Source organism: Chiloscyllium plagiosum, chromosome 31, assembly GCF_004010195.1.
Source record: "Chiloscyllium plagiosum isolate BGI_BamShark_2017 chromosome 31, ASM401019v2, whole genome shotgun sequence".
Taxonomy (NCBI): Eukaryota; Metazoa; Chordata; class Chondrichthyes; order Orectolobiformes; family Hemiscylliidae; genus Chiloscyllium; species Chiloscyllium plagiosum.
The window spans coordinates 3,061,850-3,078,674 of NC_057740.1; the positions used below are offsets into that span (position 1 = coordinate 3,061,850).

General features: G+C 47.9%; 2 protein-coding genes across 2 annotated transcripts in view; one reads left to right on the top strand and one right to left on the bottom strand.

Moving 5' to 3' along the window:
• Positions 1-1,443, top strand: part of LOC122565148 (lipoprotein lipase-like) — a 39,609-nt gene extending 38,166 nt beyond the window's left edge. The window contains exon 10 of the mRNA XM_043720826.1: positions 868-1,443. The gene's annotated coding sequence lies outside the window, so the exon portion shown is untranslated. The remainder of the gene's footprint in view (positions 1-867) is intronic.
• Positions 1,444-14,750: 13,307 nt separating this feature from the next.
• Positions 14,751-16,825, bottom strand: part of LOC122565535 (disintegrin and metalloproteinase domain-containing protein 10-like) — a 31,261-nt gene continuing 29,186 nt past the window's right edge. Inside the window, exon 6 of the mRNA XM_043721592.1 lies at positions 14,751-14,840. Within this exon, the coding sequence (XP_043577527.1) occupies positions 14,751-14,840 (90 nt within the window). The remainder of the gene's footprint in view (positions 14,841-16,825) is intronic.

The window sequence follows — 16,825 nt, forward strand, 5'->3', positions numbered from 1 at the left end:
AGGAAACCCACGCAGACACGGGGAGAACGTGCAAACTCCACACAGTCAGTCACCTGAGGCGGGAATTGAACCCGGGTCTCTGGCGCTGCGAGGCAGCAGTGCTAACCACTGTGCCACCATGCCGCCCACTGTGCCACCGTGCCGCCCACAAGGCCCACTAGACAACAAGGCTTGGGCTGACAAGTGGCAAGTAACATTTGCATCACACAAATTCCACAGAATGACCATCTCCAATCAGAGAGAATCTAACCATTGCCCCTTGATATTCAATGCCAGCACCATCAATAATTCTCCCACTATCAATATCCTGGGGATCCCATTGACCAGGAACTGAACTGGACTATCTGTGTAAATACTGCCGGCAGGTTAGCGGGTGGGAAGCCTGCAGCAATAACTCACTTCCTGACTGCACCAAACCTGTCCGAGTCCAGTGGGTCCAAATCCTTGAATTCGCTCTTTAAGGGCTTTACAGGTCAACCTCCAGCACGTAGACTGCCGCGGGTTCAAGACGGAAACTCACCGCCACCACCTTCTCAAGAGTCAAAGAGTGAGGCGCTGGAAAAGCTCAGCCAGTCAGGCAGCATCTGAGGAGCCGGAAAATCAGAGTTTCATTCCCGATGAAGGGCTTATGCCTGAAACATCGATTGTCCTGCTCCTCAGATTCTGCCTGACCTGCTGTGCTTTTCCAGCACTATGCTCTCGACTCTGATCTCCAGCGTCTGCATGTCAGGAAGACAGGCTAATGTTATCTTGAACATTGCACAGCCTCAGAAGAATCGACTGGAGAATTTCCTGCTGTATTTATTCAGCTGAGGATTTGCTATTTCTAACAGATTGTTTCTTTATTTTTTTGTACATTTTATGTAGGTGCAGGCAGAAGATAACACATCAGTATCTGAGAACATTATCCTCCCCACCCACACATCACAGGCCCTGAGCCACTTTCTTCCTGCTCTGCGATAGTTGGCATTCGGAAGAAATCGATGGGTGATTGGCTTAAAAAGACTCAAGGCAAACAGCTCATGATGGAACCAAAAACAAACTGTTCTGATTTTAAAAAAAACTCTTCTCATCAAAATTATTCATAGTTAATGTGTTTTATTATCTGTTATACATATAACTTCCATTTGACATACTGGTATGGTCTCACTGTAATGGGAGTGAGAGAACATGGTCTCATTGCAGTGAGACTGAGCTACAATCTTATTGTAATGTGAACAAGTGGATACAGTCTCACTGCAGTGTCAGTACTGCAGTACAGCCTTGCTATGGTGTGATTAAGTTGGGAGAAAATAAATGCTACAGTCTCACTGCAACTCGAGTGACATGGTACAGTCTCATTGCAGTGTGAGTTGATCTGAAATGGTGTGGAATGAATTACTCGTTCTCTGCAGTATTTATTAAATGTATATATGAGTATATATAAATCCACTTTGTACAAAAGATATCTTTCACTCGTATTTCTTTAGTCTTGCTGTACAGCTGGTCTGGCACTGTCGTACGTAATCTCCCTTCCCCAATCCATCAATAATGTCTTTATTTGTTGATATGGAAAAGTTGCTGTTTGTCTCTGTATTCTGCGATATTTCAACATAATACCATTTGAGCAGTGTCCATTCGTTCAACCTCAGTATTTACTGACCAGCGTGAAATCCAGGGCTTTAACCCTAAACTCTCACTGATATTGGAGGGGAGCTGGAATGTACCATGCATGGCTGGTTCCTGGCTCTGACGCTGCTGCACCATGTAACGGAAAAGAGGCCCTATACTCTGCCTCCTGAAAATGTTATCACTTGCACAGTTGGATCATGTTGGCGATGAGGAAGCCTTCTCACACCATAATATCGTTAGCGTGTTTGCAGTGCAGTCTGCCCGTGAGGGGATATCTGTACAGAAAAGGAGAGCAGCGCAATTTGCGGCCCAGTGTTTGGTTGTCCTGGTAACTGCAGCCACAGAGGCTCAACAACAATGGAGGGGGCCAGTTCTCAGACTGGTCTGGCAGTTCTTCATAGAATGAGCAAATGTTAACACCCCCCCCCACTAACCATCACCATCTCCCTGCTTCCCCCCCCACCCCCCACCCCCAGATACGCTGAGGTCTTAGCAACAGCTTTGCAAATACGTCTACCAGCTCACACGTGAGGTACAGTGCTTTTAAAACACTGCCATTGGACAAAGAAATGTTAGCAAGAGTTGATCAGCAGGAGGGCGCAGTGTTAATGGTGGACCGATGGGAGAGGGGACATTAGTGAGTTTTGTCCCTGGATAAGACAGTCAGACTGACCACATTGTGTAATAGCAGACTCACACCGTTCCAATTCTGGAAGGTCATCTTGAGTTCAACAGCCAGGTAGGCACTGACATGTTGCCTGACTGTCTTTGCCAACACAGTTGCCAAATGCACAGAGAGACTGTCTCACCTCAATAAAACTATGGTGCGTCTTCAGCTCAGATAGGAACCAGTCCCAGAAAACCACAAGGATGAAGGGATCTGAGAGTGGCTGTTATTACAGTCATCGAGATCTACAGCGGAAAAAAAACCAGGCCCTTCAGCCCATTGAGTCTGTGCTGGTCAGAAACAGCCAGCTGACCAGTTAATTCCATTTTCCAGCCCTCGGCCCAGTGCCTTGTTGCAAATACGCATCTGAATTCTTTGTAAATGTTATGAGGCTTCCTGCCCCAGCCACCCTCCCAGGCTGTGGGTTTCAGATTCACTCTTGATGTAAAAAGGGTTTCCTCACATCCCTAAATATCCTGCCTGTTATCTTAAATCTATGCCCCCGATCACTGATCCCTCCATCAAGGAGAAAGGTTTCTTCCTGTCCACCCTATCCATACCCCTCATAATTTAATACATCTCAATCATGTCCCCTCTCATTCTTCATTGATGTAAGGAAACAACCCCCAATCTTTCTTCTTAACTGAACGTCTCCAGTCCAGGAGAAAGTGAGGACTGCAGATGCTGGAGATCAGAATCAAAAGGTGTGGTGCTGGAAAAGCACAGCAGGTCAGGCAGCATCCGAGGAGCAGGAAAATCGGCAAAAGCCCTTCATCAGGAATAGAGGCAGAGAGCCTGAAGGGTGGAGTGATATCACCTGATGAAGGAGCGTCACTCCGAAAGCTAGTGTGCTTCCAATTAAACCTGTTGGACTATAACCTGGTGTTGTGTGATTTTTAACTTTCAGGCATAAGCCCTTCATCAGGAATGTCAACGCAATCCTGAGGAAGAGCTTATGCTCGAAACGTCAACTCTCCTGCACCTCAGATGCTGCCTGACCGGCTGTGCTTTTCCAGCGCCACACTTTTAGTCTCCAGCCCAGGCATCATCCTGGTAACTTCCCTCTCTGCTCTCTCCAGTGCAATCACATCCCTCCGAAAAGGTGGATTCCAAAACTGCGCACTAGCCGTAATCTAACGAGCATGTTATACAGTCCCAGCACAATCTCCTTGTCGAAGCCATATGCCTTCTTAATCACTTTGTCCACCTGTCTCGTTGCATTAAGAGACCAGCGTATATGCACACCAAGGTCCTTGGTACTTCCCACAGTCCTACCGCTCCACATGTATCCTTCCGCCTTACCCAAGTGTATCACCTCACGCTTATCGGGATTGAATTCCATTTGCCACTGACAAGTCTGTCTGTATCTCCTGTAAGCTAAGGCTACCCTCCTCACTACTTACCACCCCACTAGTTATCGTATCATCCATTAACTTATAGATCAGCCTTCCGACATTGAAGTCTAAATCATTTTAATACACCAAGGGCCTCAACACATGACCCTTTTGAGGGACCTCATTGGCCACAGGCTCCCTGCCACAAAAACACCCTGGGACTATCACCCTCTGCTTCCTGCCTCTCAGCTAATTGTGGATCCAATTTTTCAAGTATCCTTAGATCCCATGGGCTCTCACCTTCATTATCAGTCTCTCCTGCAGGATCTTTTTAAAAGCTTTGCTGGAGTCCATCTAGACCACGTCAAAAGCATTGCTATCATCTCCTCTTTGAAAAATTCAACCAAATCGATCAAAAGTGACTGTTGCTTAACAAAAGCAAGCTGACTGTTCTTGGTTAGTCCCGGCCTCTCCGAATGCAGATTAATTCTGTTCCTCAGAATGACTTCCAGTAGTTTCCCCACCACCAAGGTTAGACTGAGTGGCTTGTAGTTTCCTAGTTTATCCCTTGTGTCCTTCCTGAATAACAATACCACATTGGCTGTCGTCGAGCGCTCTGGCTTCTCTCCCATGGTGGCCAGAGAGGAATTGAAAATTATTGCTAATCCCCTTCTATTTCCTCACTTGTCCCATTCAACAGCCTGGGATACATTTCATCTGGTTCTGGAGATTTATCTACACTTATCACAGAACCTCCTGTCTGTCAATGCTAGTTTCTTCATAATCATATCACAATCCTTCTACCCGATTTCCACAGCCATATCATCTCTCTCGCCAGTGAACACTGACAGGAATAATTCATGTAAAATCCTGCTGGTGCAATGTGCAAATTACCACAGTGCTCCTTAATGGCCCCCAATCTTTTCCATTGTCACTTTGCCATTAATGTACCTGTAAAACAAATTTTGGATCTTCCTTTACTTTACCTACTTTGTGCCCCCTTTTAAACTCTCCTAATATTCGTTTTTAAGTTCCCTCTTGCACATTCCATACTTCTCTTGGATTTCTGCTGTTCCCAGTAGCTGCAATAAGCCTCCCCTTTTTCTCTTAATCCAATGCTGTGTATCCCTCAATATCCAGGGTTCACAGGATTTGACGGTCCCACCCTTTTCCCTTACTGGAACATCTTCACCCCATGGCTCTCCACATTTCCTTCTTAAATCTATCCCACTGTTTGAAGATTTACCTGAAAGTACCTGCTCCCAGTCCACTCTGGCCAAATTATATCGGGTCTTATTAAAATTAACCCTCCATCCAGTTTGGAACTTGGATTCAGGCCCGTCCTTCCCTTTATCAGAATCTCGATCTAACAGAGTTATGATCACGGTTTGTAAGTTGCTCCCTCACTGATACATCAAACAATTTCTTAGCTTTGTTACCTAAACTTAAGTCCAGGACTGCCGCCTGTCTTGCACTGCCTTCTACAGACTGCTTTAAGAAGCTCTCCCAGACGTCTTTTAAGAATTCTGCTAGCTCTAAACCTTTCGCACAGTGACTACTCCAGCTAATGTCGGCAAAGCTGAAATCGCCGATCAACACTACCTTTGCATTTCCCTCAAATACATCAAAAAGTGCTGGAAAAGCACAGCAGGTCAGGCAGCATCCGAGGAGCAGGAGAGTCGACGTTTTGGACAGAAGCCCTTCATTCCTGATAAACAACTTATGCCCGAAACGTTGATCCTCCTGCTCCTCGGATGCTGCCTGACCTGCTGTGCTTTTCCAGCAACACACTTTTAGACTCTGATCTCCAGCATCTGCAGTTCTCTGTTTCCCTGAAATATGCAGACAGATCTGCACTTCTCTTGGACTGTTAGGGGGTCTATAATACACTCCCAGCAATGGGATTACTCCTTTATGGCTTTGAATCTCTACCTGTACGCTTCATTTGAGGAGCTTTAGATTAGATTACATTAGATTAGATTACATTACAATGTGGAAACAGGCACTTCGGCCCAACAAGTCCACACCGACCCTCTGAAGCGCAACCCACCCATACCCCTACATTTACCCCTTACCTAACACTACGGGCAATTTAGCATGGCCAATTCACCTGACCCTGCACATCTTTGGACTGTGGGAGGAAACCGGAGCACCCGGAGGAAACCCACGCAGACACGGGGAGAACGTGCAAACTCCACACAGTCAGTCGCCTGAGGCAGGAATTGAACCCGGGTCTCTGGCGCTGTGAGGCAACAGTGCTAACCACTGTGCCACCGTGCCGCCCACCCAGCTTTCTGAGATGGTCATCCCTCCTTACTGCACGAATAGATTCATTGATCAAAACTGTGCCATCTTCTTCTCCTCCTCTTTTACCTCCTTCTCTGTCTTGCCTGAAGACCCTATGTCCTAAATATTGAGCTGTCAGTCCCTCCCCTCACAAACATGGCTCTATGACAGCAATGACATCATATGCCCATGTTTTAATCTGTGCCTCAAACCATCTGCCTTGCTCATCAGACTCCTAGCGTTATAATAAATACCATCGGAATACATGCCAAACCCACCCGTACCCTAACTGGTCTATAGTTTCCATGCCTTCTTGACTCCCTTATTGTCTCTTCTACATTTGACAGGCAGGAGGCAGGGAGAACGTTGCAAGCCAGGCAGCATCAGGAGGGACAGGCAGGAGGTTGGGGGAACACAGCAAGGCAGGCAGCATCAGGAGGGACAGGCAGGAGGCTGGGAGAACATAGCAAGGCAGGCAGCATCAGGAGGGACAGGCAGGAGGCTGGGGGAACACAGCAAGGCAGGCAGCATGAGGAGGGACAGGCAGGAGGCTGGGTGAACACAGCAAGGCAGGCAGCATCAGGAGGGACAGGCAGCTGGCTGGGGGAACACAGCAAGGCAGGCAGCATCAGGAGGGACAGGCAGGTGGCTGGGGGAACACAGCAAGCCAGGTAGCATCAGGAAGGACAGGCAGGAGGCTGGGGGAACACAGCAAGCCAGGTAGCATCAGGAGGGACAGGCAGGAGGCTGGGGGAACACAGCAAGGCAGGCAGCGTCAGGAGGTGGGGAAGCTGATGTTTCACTGTTGGGATGTTGGGGGAGCTGCAGATAAAGGAGTGGCAGGGGTGGAGAGAGACGGGGTGGTGAGGTAGGGATAGGTGAACACAGGTAGAGGGTATGACCTGATTGGTCGATGGGTGGAATGAATCCGGTTGGTAGCTGGAACACAGGGTCAGACGGAGGAATGGAAGGGAGAGGGAGGGGCTGGGAAGGGAATTGGGTGAAGGGAAGGGAGGTTATTTGAAATTGGAGTATTCAGTGTCGCGTCCTCCAGGCTGTAGGCTGCCCAGGCTGAAGATGAGGTGTTGTTCCCCCAATATGTGGCATGGTTCATGGTGGCAATGGAGGAGGCTGAGGATCCTCATGTCGGAAAGGGAATTGGAGGGGGGGGGGGGAGTGACTGGGAGGTCTGGTCAGCTCCCTGCAGGCCCGGCTGAGATGCTCGGCAAACCGTTCCCTAAGTTTACATTTGGTCTCCCTGGTGTAGAGAAGACCACATCGGGAGCACAGGAGACAGTAACTTAGGTTGGAGGAGAGGCAGGTGAACCTCTGTCTCACCTGGAACGACTGTTTGGGGCCCTGGATGGTCACAGTCACCGCGCATTTCAATTCCCCCTCCAATTCCCTTTCCGACATGAGCATCCTCAGCCTCCTCCATTGCCAGTCTTTGAGGAGACAGTGAGGACTGCAGACGCTGGAGATCAGAGCTGGAAATGTGTTGCTGGAAAAGCGCAGCAGGTCAGGCAGCATCCAAGGACCAGGAGAATCCACGTTTCCTGAAGAAGGGCTTATGCCCGAAACGTCGATTCTCCTGTTCCCTGGATGCTGCCTGACCTGCTGCGCTTTTCCAGCAACACATTTTCAGCTCCTCCATTGCCAATCTGACAAGGATGGTCTGGTGAACGGGGAGGTGGGATCCCAAACGCTGCAATCGCAGGACCATGACAGCTCGCGATTCCGGCGCCATGTTTGCAGTTGCAGGATGAAGAGATGAGGGGATCATCAGGAAGAACAAAGAGCCCAGATTCACATCCTCAAAGGACTCCCACAAAGAGTGCCACACAATGAATGAGAATCTGCTCAGGGATTGCTACTTTCACCTGGGGGATTGCCGTGATTCCAGCCGGAGCCTCCCAAGGATATTCACGACAGAAAGACAAGGCCGACTTTAGGATTCCGTCTTGTCTCACCTGGCAGGGGTCTGGAAGACTGGATGAAGAGAGGGCTCTCATTTGGACCAATCGCCATCTTCATGCTTCAGTACTGCTGAAGCAAGTTCCGTCCCCTGTACCCTTCAGAGTAGAAGAAAATCATGAGACAACCTTTGGGATGTACATCCCTCTCCCTGGCATCTTGCCAGCACTTGAGAGTCTCTGATGGACAGACCATGTGTTTGGCTTGGTCACCGAATCCTCTCAGTGGTGTTACCATTTGTGTTACCCTTCCAACATGATCTGAGGGAGCCAGGGTTTCTTTTTGGCAAGATCAAAAGTGACAGCCTTGGGCTTGTTCGTGAGTCGACACGATGTCTAGTGAGGAACAACCTGAGCTGCTGCTGCCTTCGGTCAAACCTCTGAGGATTCTCTTGTCTTGTTCAATCCTTCCTTGTTGCTGCTCGCTCTTAGCTTTGCCTGAGAAAACCTCATTAACTTAAACTGATGGTTCCTTCGCTGTCACCATGAGCTATTATGCTCGAGGGAGAGCTCTAGGGTGGTTAGCCCTGCTGCCTCACAGCGCCAGGGACCCAGGTTCGATTCCGGACTCGGCCGACTGACTGTGTGGACTTTGCACGTTCTCCCCGTGTCTGCGTGGGTTTCCTCCGGGTGCTCCGGTTTCCTCCCACAGTCCAAAGGTGTGTAGATTAGGTGAATTGGCCACGCTAAATTGTCCCAAAGTGTTCAGGGATATGCACATTAGGTGCATTAGTCAGGGGTAAATGTAGAGTGGGAGGGGAATGCTGCTGGGTGGGTTACTCTTTGGAAGTTGGGTGTGGACTCGTTGGGCCGAAGGGCCTGTTTCCACACTGTTGGGATTCCAAGTTTGCTTTTGTGATAGCATCAAGAAAACCCTTGAGTTAAACAAGGTCTGCCTTCATGAAATCCAAATTGACTCTCCTTATCTAATTCACATTCGTCCAATGATTAATGTTAATAAATCCTTGTGTGTTTTGGGATATAAAGCATATCCTGTCCCATGTATTGGGGAGAAGACACTCCTTTATTGACTCCCAGGTTCCCAGTGTTTAATGATAAGGAAATTACTGATAAACAGGTGGGTGAATCAAGGCATGAGCAATCATTGGCTGCTTTTCAAAATGACCTTGAGTAACCTCAGTGATTTCAGGATGAACTAGACCTCAATAACAAGGATTGCATCCTCCATTTGCAGTGAATTAAGTCTGTTCTTTACCAGCCATGCATGTAGGTTGCTGCTATACAAGATATATTTCCAACCAGGAAAGCACAACAGTGCAAAGAATAAATTGTGAAAAATAGGGCGAGTGTTTGAAAGGTGAGCATTAAAGGGCCTGACTAGTTTTCCATATCATAATGACCTTTTCTCAAATAGTATGAGACTGAGGCCAGGTACAGATGAAGTCTTATCATCAAAATGTACAGTATTCACAGGTTAAGGCTGAAGCTGAGGAATTTAGATCATGATGGGCAAAAACATCCCCTTCAGTGTGGCATCTAGAATCCAGCAGGATAACACTGATAAACTGGAAATGTACTGTTTGGTTGTGAGCTTTGCCTGTGAGAGGCGCTACGGCAATGCAATTTCTTCATTCTTGCACTCCCCAGTGTTTCTCAAACAGGACAGCGCGGCAATGTTTTCACTCGAGTTTTGGATGGCACGACCTTTTTAAGGAATTTATCAAAAATAATTCAGCCCTGATTCTAACCCGGAGCCAGAATCGAGAGTGGGGGGGGTGGGGAGGGGAGGGAAGGGGGAAGCTGATCGACCCGCACGTGACTAAATCACCCAGACCAGATGGACTACATCCCAGAGGTCTGAAGGAGATAGCTGAGGAGATTGTAGACGCTTTGGTGGTGATCCTTCAGGGATCTCTGGAGTCAGGAAGAGTCCCAAGGGATTGGAAGATGGTGAATGTAACACCCCCGTTTAAGAAGGGAGGGAGACAGGAGACTACAAGCCTGACCTTGGTCATTGGTCATAGCCTGACCTTGGTCATTGGTAAGATTTTCAAGTGCATTTTTAAGATGAAAATGCGGAGTACCTGGAAGTGCACGGTAAAGTAGGGCTGAGTCAGCACAGAGAGGTCATGCCTGACAAATCCGTTAGAATTCTTTGATGTAACAAGAAGGTTAAAGCCAGTGTAACGTGGATTTGCAGATGGCCTTTGACAAGGTGCTGCGCAGGAGGGCCCTCAATAAGATAGGAGCCCATGGTGTTAGGGGCAAGCTCCTGGCATGGATCGAGAATCGAAAGTGGAGTCGCAGGTAGATAGGATAGTGAAGAAGGCCTTTGGTATGGTTTCCTTTATTGGTCAGAGTATTGAGTACAGGAGTTGGGAGGGCATGTTGCGGTTGTACAGGACATTGGTCAGGCCACTTTTGGAATATTGCATGCAATTCTGGTCTCCTTCCTATTGGAAGGATATTGTGAAACTTGGAAGGGTTCAGAAAAGATTTACAAGGATGTTGCCAGGGTTGGAGGGTTTGAGCTAAAGGGAGAGGCTGAACAGGCTGGGGGCTGTTTTCCCTGGGCATCGGAGGCTGAGGGGTGACCTTATAGAGGTTTACAAAATCATGAGGGTCATGGATAGGGTAAATAGGCAAAGTCTTTTCCCTGGGGTGGGGAGAGTCCAGAACTAGAGGGCATAGGTTTAGGGTGAGAGGGGAAAGATTATAAAAGAGACCTAAGGGGCAACTTTTTCACACAGAGGGTGGTATGTGTATGGAATGAGCTGCCAGAGGAAGTGGTGGAGGCTGGTACAATGGCAACATTTAAGAGGCATCTGGATGGGTATATGAATAGGAAGGGTTTGGAGGGATATGGGCCAAGTGCTGGCAGGTGGGACTAGATTGGGTTGGGATATCTGGTCAACATGGATGAGATGGACCGAAGGGTCTGTTTCCATCCTGTACATCTCTATGACTCTATAAGGGCTTTTGCCCGGAAAGTCAATTTTCCTGCTCCTCGGATGCTGTGCTTTTCCCGCACCACTCTCTCGATGTGGATAGAGGATTGGCTGACTGGCAGAAGGCAGAGAGTGGGGATAAAGGGTCTTTCTCAGGATGGCAGCCGGAGTCTGGAAGACTTCCACAGGGGTCAGTGGTGGGACCACGACTACTCACATTAACAACCTGGCTGAAGGAACTGAGGGCATTGTTTCTATATTTGCAAATGACACGAAGATAGCGGGTGGGTCAGGTAGTGTTGAGGAAACAGGGAGGCTGCAGAAGGATTCCTGGACAGGCTAGGAGAGTGGGCAAAGCAGTGGCTGATGGGATACATTGTGGGAAAGTGAGAGGTCATGCACTTTGGTAAGGTTAAGAACCAACTGGGAGACAGTAAGGACTGCAGATGCTGGAGACCAGAGTCAAAAATGTGGTGCTGGAAAAGCGCAGCAGGTCAGGCAGCATCCGAGGAGCAGGAGAATCGACATTTCGGGCATGAGCCCTTCATCAGGAATGAATTTTTGTGTTGAAGAGCTTATGCCCGAAACATTAATTCTCCTGCTCCCCAATGCTGTGCTTTTCCAGGGAATTGTAATGTCAGCATTAATTTCAAGAGGGCTAGAATACAAGAGCAGGAATGTGCTGCTGAGGCTATGTAAGGCTTTAAAAAGACAGGATTTGGAATACTGTGAGCAGGTGTCAGCCCCGTATTCAAAGAAAAGATGTGCTGGCCTTGGAGGGGGGCCCACAGGAGGGTTACCAAGCATGATCCCAGCGATGAAGGGCTTGTCACATGAGGAGTGGATGAGGACTACGTCTGTACTCATTAGAGTTTAGAAGGATGTGGGGGGGGTGGGGAATCTGATTGAAACTTACAAGACGCTGACAAGCCTGGATAGAGTGGATATGGAGAAGATGCTTATACAAGTGGAGAGACTAGGACCCAAGGGCATAGCCTCACAGTGAAGGGAATGAGCTGAGCTGAGCAGGAATTTCTTCATCCAGAGGGTGGGGAATCTGTGGACCTCATTGCTGATGGCTATGGAGACCAGATTATCCTCATTCATCTCACAAAATGCTCTCTCGGTTTCCTAGACTGTTTGGAGTGCATCAGGGCGGTGTTTGACCTGTTTTCATGGTGACTGGAGCACTGGCCCTCTTACAACCATCGACAGTTGAGATAACCGAAACCTCCGCTGACCTGTAAACACACTTTGCCATACGTGCGCCTGGTCGATCAACCTGCAGATCCCTCGTTCCTCCGAAGGAGGGACCTCGCCTACAGTCAGTTACCCAGCTGCCCTTTCGGCTGCACTCGTTTCTAATGTACCTGTGCAGCAGCTCAGATGCTGGGCCTCCTGGCTCAACACTACCACCGTGCTGTCTCCTGGGTGTAAGAGTTTAAAACCGCCCATTACATTGAACTAACCCGGGTTGGGTGGAGTTCAAGCTGAGCACTGACTGAATGGGCAGTTGCTGATAGCTGTTAGCCCCCTGGGACCTTTCGGACCCCATGGACAGTAACCACCATCATTGCTCCATGTACCGAGAGGCCTGTTCTTCACCCAGGGGCCCTTCGTACTGAGGAGCTGAGAGAGGGGAGTGATGAGCTTTGATTTGTGTCATTGAACCGATGTGACGCATTACTGATACAGTCTAATCTACCCGCCCGGATTAGTTCAATGTAATGGGCAGTTTTAAAGTCTTACTGATATAAGCTGCAGCTAGTTCCACTATTACCTTCCACTGTTGGATTAATATGTGTGTTCCAACTCTCCTACAACGTTACAGGTTACAAAGTGGTGTGTCTGCAACCAGAGACCAGCTAAAGGAACATTAGCTTAGTCTCCTGTGTAACAACTGTGAATATTTATGAGGTGCCAGTGTTAGACTGGTGTGGACAAAGTTAAAAATCACACAACACCAGGTTATAGTCCAACAGGTTTATTTGGAAGCACCAGCTTTCGGAGCGCTGCTCTTTTATAAGGTAACTGTAGGACAGGATCCTGCTACGCTAGCTACCTGATGAAGGAGAAGCGCTCCAAAAGCTAGAATTTCCAAATAAACCTATTGGACTGTAACCTGGTGTTGTGTGATTTTTTTTTTTAAACATTGAAGTTGAGAGTGAGAAGCCTCAGGGAGGTGATGGGATAAGTAAAACCAACCCCATCGGAGTGTGACACCCTTGTGCTTGGAATTCCCAGATTGAACTGAACACACGATAGTGTGTGGCAGCTGGCCAAGAGGAAGCCGTTTGTGGGGACCTGCTGAACTAGGCCATTGACAGTACAATCACTGTCGGTCTGCGAGGTCCACGTCCTAAAAGGTAAAAACAATGACTGCAGATGCTGGAAACCAGATTCTGGATCAGTGGTGCTGGAAGAGCACAGCAATTCAGGCAGCATCCGAAGACAGGCAAAATCGACGTTTCGGGCAAAAGCCCTTCATCAGGAATAAAAATTCCTGATGAAGGGCTTTTGCCCGAAACGTCGATTTTGCCTGTCTTCGGATGCTGCCTGAATTGCTGTGCTCTTCCAGCACCACTGATCCAGAAGCTCCACGTCCTGTTTCAATCTCGTGAAGATAGGCCACACCATTGTGGTGTGTATTTTGAGCAGGACCCCGTTGGCCTCCAGTAGTTGTCTATCTGATGCCTGCTCAGCCAGGGTGTAATTTTCTTTCAAACTGCCTTTCCTGTTGGTGCTGGCCCAACAAGGCTGGAAATATCAGCCACTACCATCGCTGCCTCACCCCTTGGTTCTAGTAAACAAATCCTGACAAAGCTGAAAGGATATTCCCGCCTCCTTCACTAAGCCCCCATGCCGCCTGCAAATACTGACAACGTGCTGGTTTGAGTCAGCTGGTTTATTGAAGCGAACTGAACCTATACATATTTACATCAACATGACCCGACTTCAACTTAACGAGCCCTCGTGTCTGCACACAATATCGTTTCCAGTCACACGACTTCACTCTGTGATACCCTGGTTATTCTAGTGACATATAACCTGATGTGTCATAAATGCTCACTAACTGCATGGAGCATCGCAGCAGTAAGCCATTCAGTGCACCTCCACGTTAACCTTTCTCAGCTGGGGCTTTAGGTGAAGAGCTTCTGAAATCCATACTTTTATTGAACAGTAGGAGGACAGGCCCAGTCAATGGAACTCAATTACAAAGCATCCCTTCAATTTGTTCCATTTCTGTAGTTCCCCTCACATCCAGGTTCCTGTTCAAAACCGGGCACATGCAGCCTGGTTACTGGCGGTAGTCTTGTGGGCGGCACGGTGGCTCAGTGGTTAGCACTGCTGCCTCACAGCGCCAGGGACCCAGGTTCGATTCCACCCTCAGGCGACTGACTGTGTGGAGTTTGCACATTCTCCCCGTGTCTGTGTGGGTTTCCTCCGGGTGCTCCGGTTTCCTCCCACAATCCAAAGATGTGCAGGTTAGGTGGATTGACCATGCTAAATTGCCGCAGAGCGTTAGGTGCACTGGTCAGGGTTAAATATAGGGCAAGGCAATGGGTCTAGGTGGGTTACTCTTCACCTGTTGGGCCAAATGGCCTGTTTCCACACTGTAGGGAATCTAATCTAAAAAAATACAGGTCAAACCAGATTGTAAAATTCTTAGGCTCAGATTCCTGATTCCCATTAACATTTCCTGGGATCATCGCACGTGGAGTTCAGACAGGCCTGATCTAAAGTTCAGTAAAGTGCTTGTACCAGAGACTGAGGTTAGGCTGAGTTAGCATTACACACAGAACAGCTCAATTTATAAATTCTGCTTGCACATAATCCTGGAGTAATCTCCCACTGTTTTCATAACCTAATACAAATGTTCCAATAAAGTGAAGAAAATTAGTCTTTTGTTTGAAAGCGACCGTTTTTCTCCAGTGTTTGAGCGATTAATGCTAATCTTGGAGAGCTACGATCAAAGTTCAGAACTGACGAGGCACCAGCTATCCTGGGGCTGTCTGAGAATACCGAGCTGGTTAAAGTTATCCACAAACTGCTGGATGCTCTGAAACACAGTGGTGTGTTTTATGTGCATTATGTTAGAGCAGTGAATACTAAATCCACTTCTTTCATTAAATCCACCTTTCATTAAAAACCCAAGACAAGTTGGGTTTTTAATGAAAGGTTTTTAACAAAAGTTGGTGGGACTGTGGCTTTAAGAGCATTTTCACAGGAGCTGTGAGGGCTCAACCATTATAACAGGCATGGTGGGGGGGGGGGGGGGGGGGGGGGATGGACAGTGTACTATAGACTGTACCATGGTCTCAATGTACTGCAAGAGAAACAGAAATTGCTGGAAAAACTCTGGCAGCATCAGTGGACAGAAAGCAGTTTTGGGTCCAGTGACCCTTCCTCAGAACTGTCCTGAGGATCTGTAATTTAAGTCTGATTTCTCTCCACAGACCTGCTGAGCTTTTCCAGCAATTTCTGCTTCAGCATCGGCAGTTCTTTCACTTATTGTCCCCCTCCCCGGTAGTACATTGTGCATCTTTGGAAACCATAATACATAAAATTTCTACATTATTTTGGCAACAGTCACATGAAACTACTGTACAAAATATTTACAGGGCTTTTACAACATATACAAATAAATACCATCTCAAAAAGCAAACATAAAACCTAAAAGGTGAGTCTTGTTAAGAGGACCAATGTTTAGCCAGCAATGCTGGTTGGTCCAGGGAAACAGCCTCTCAGTGGTTGTCACCATGGGGTCTGTGAAAGAGAGCGGAAGAGACATATGATGGTGAGATGTAACAACACATGTTTAACATCAATTTCATCCATACTGAACAGATATCCTAAACTAATCTAGTCCCATTTGCCAGCACTTGGCCCAAATCCCTCCAAACCCTTCCTATACATATACCCATCCAGATGCCTTTTAAATGTTGTAATTGTACCAGCCTCCACCACTTCCTTTGGCAGCTCATTCCATACACGTACCACCCTCTGTGTGAAAAAGTTGCCCCTTATAAATCTTTCCCCTCTCACCTTAAACCTATGCCCTCTAATTCTGGACTCCATATACCGCCCCCACCCCGGGAAAAGACTTTATCCATTTACCCTCTCCATGCCCCTCATAGTTTTGTAAACCTCTATAAGGTCACCCCTCAGCCTCTGATGCTCCAGGGAAAACAGCCCCAGCCTGTTCAGCCTCTCCCTGTAGCTCAGATCCTCCAACCTTGCCAACATCCTTGTAAATCTTTTAGAACATAGAAATTGAACATTACAGCGCAGTACAGGCCCTTCAGCCCTCGCTGTAGCACCGATCTGAAGCCCATCTACCCTACACTATTCCATTTTTGTCTGTATGTTTATCCAATAACCAACTAAAGGTTGGTGAGTCTACTCCTGTTACAGGCAATGCGTTCCACGCCCCTACTACTCTGAGTAAAGAAACTACCTCTGACAGCTGTCCGGTATCTATGACAATTTAAAGCTCTATCCCCTCATGGTAGCCATCACCATCTGAGGAAAAAGGCTCTCCCTATCCACCCTGAACTCTTTCAAGTTTCACAACATCCTTCCTATAGCAGAGAGACCAGAATCGAATTCAAAATGCGAAAAGTGGCCTAACCAATGTCCTGTACAGCCGCAACATGACCTCCCAACCCCTGTACTCAATGCTCTGACCAATAAAGGAAAGCATACCAAACGCCTTCTTCACTATCCTATCGAGCTGTGACTCTTCTGTCAAGATGGCCTCACTCTGCGTTGCCACAACTTTACAAACCTTGGCCTGACATTATACTTGGCCTCAGGGCATCCTTGCCTGCAACGTATAAGATAGACACCGTTGGCTGACAACTCCATACAACCCTGTCATGGTGGACACTGCAAGACGTGTCAGAGTGTGGACATAGGTGCCACCATTACGTGTGGGAACACCTCCGACCTTGTACATAGCAGGTACTCATGTGACTCAGCCAACGTTGTCTATCTTATACGTTGCAGGTAAGGATGCCCAGAGGTATGGTACATTGGGGAAAC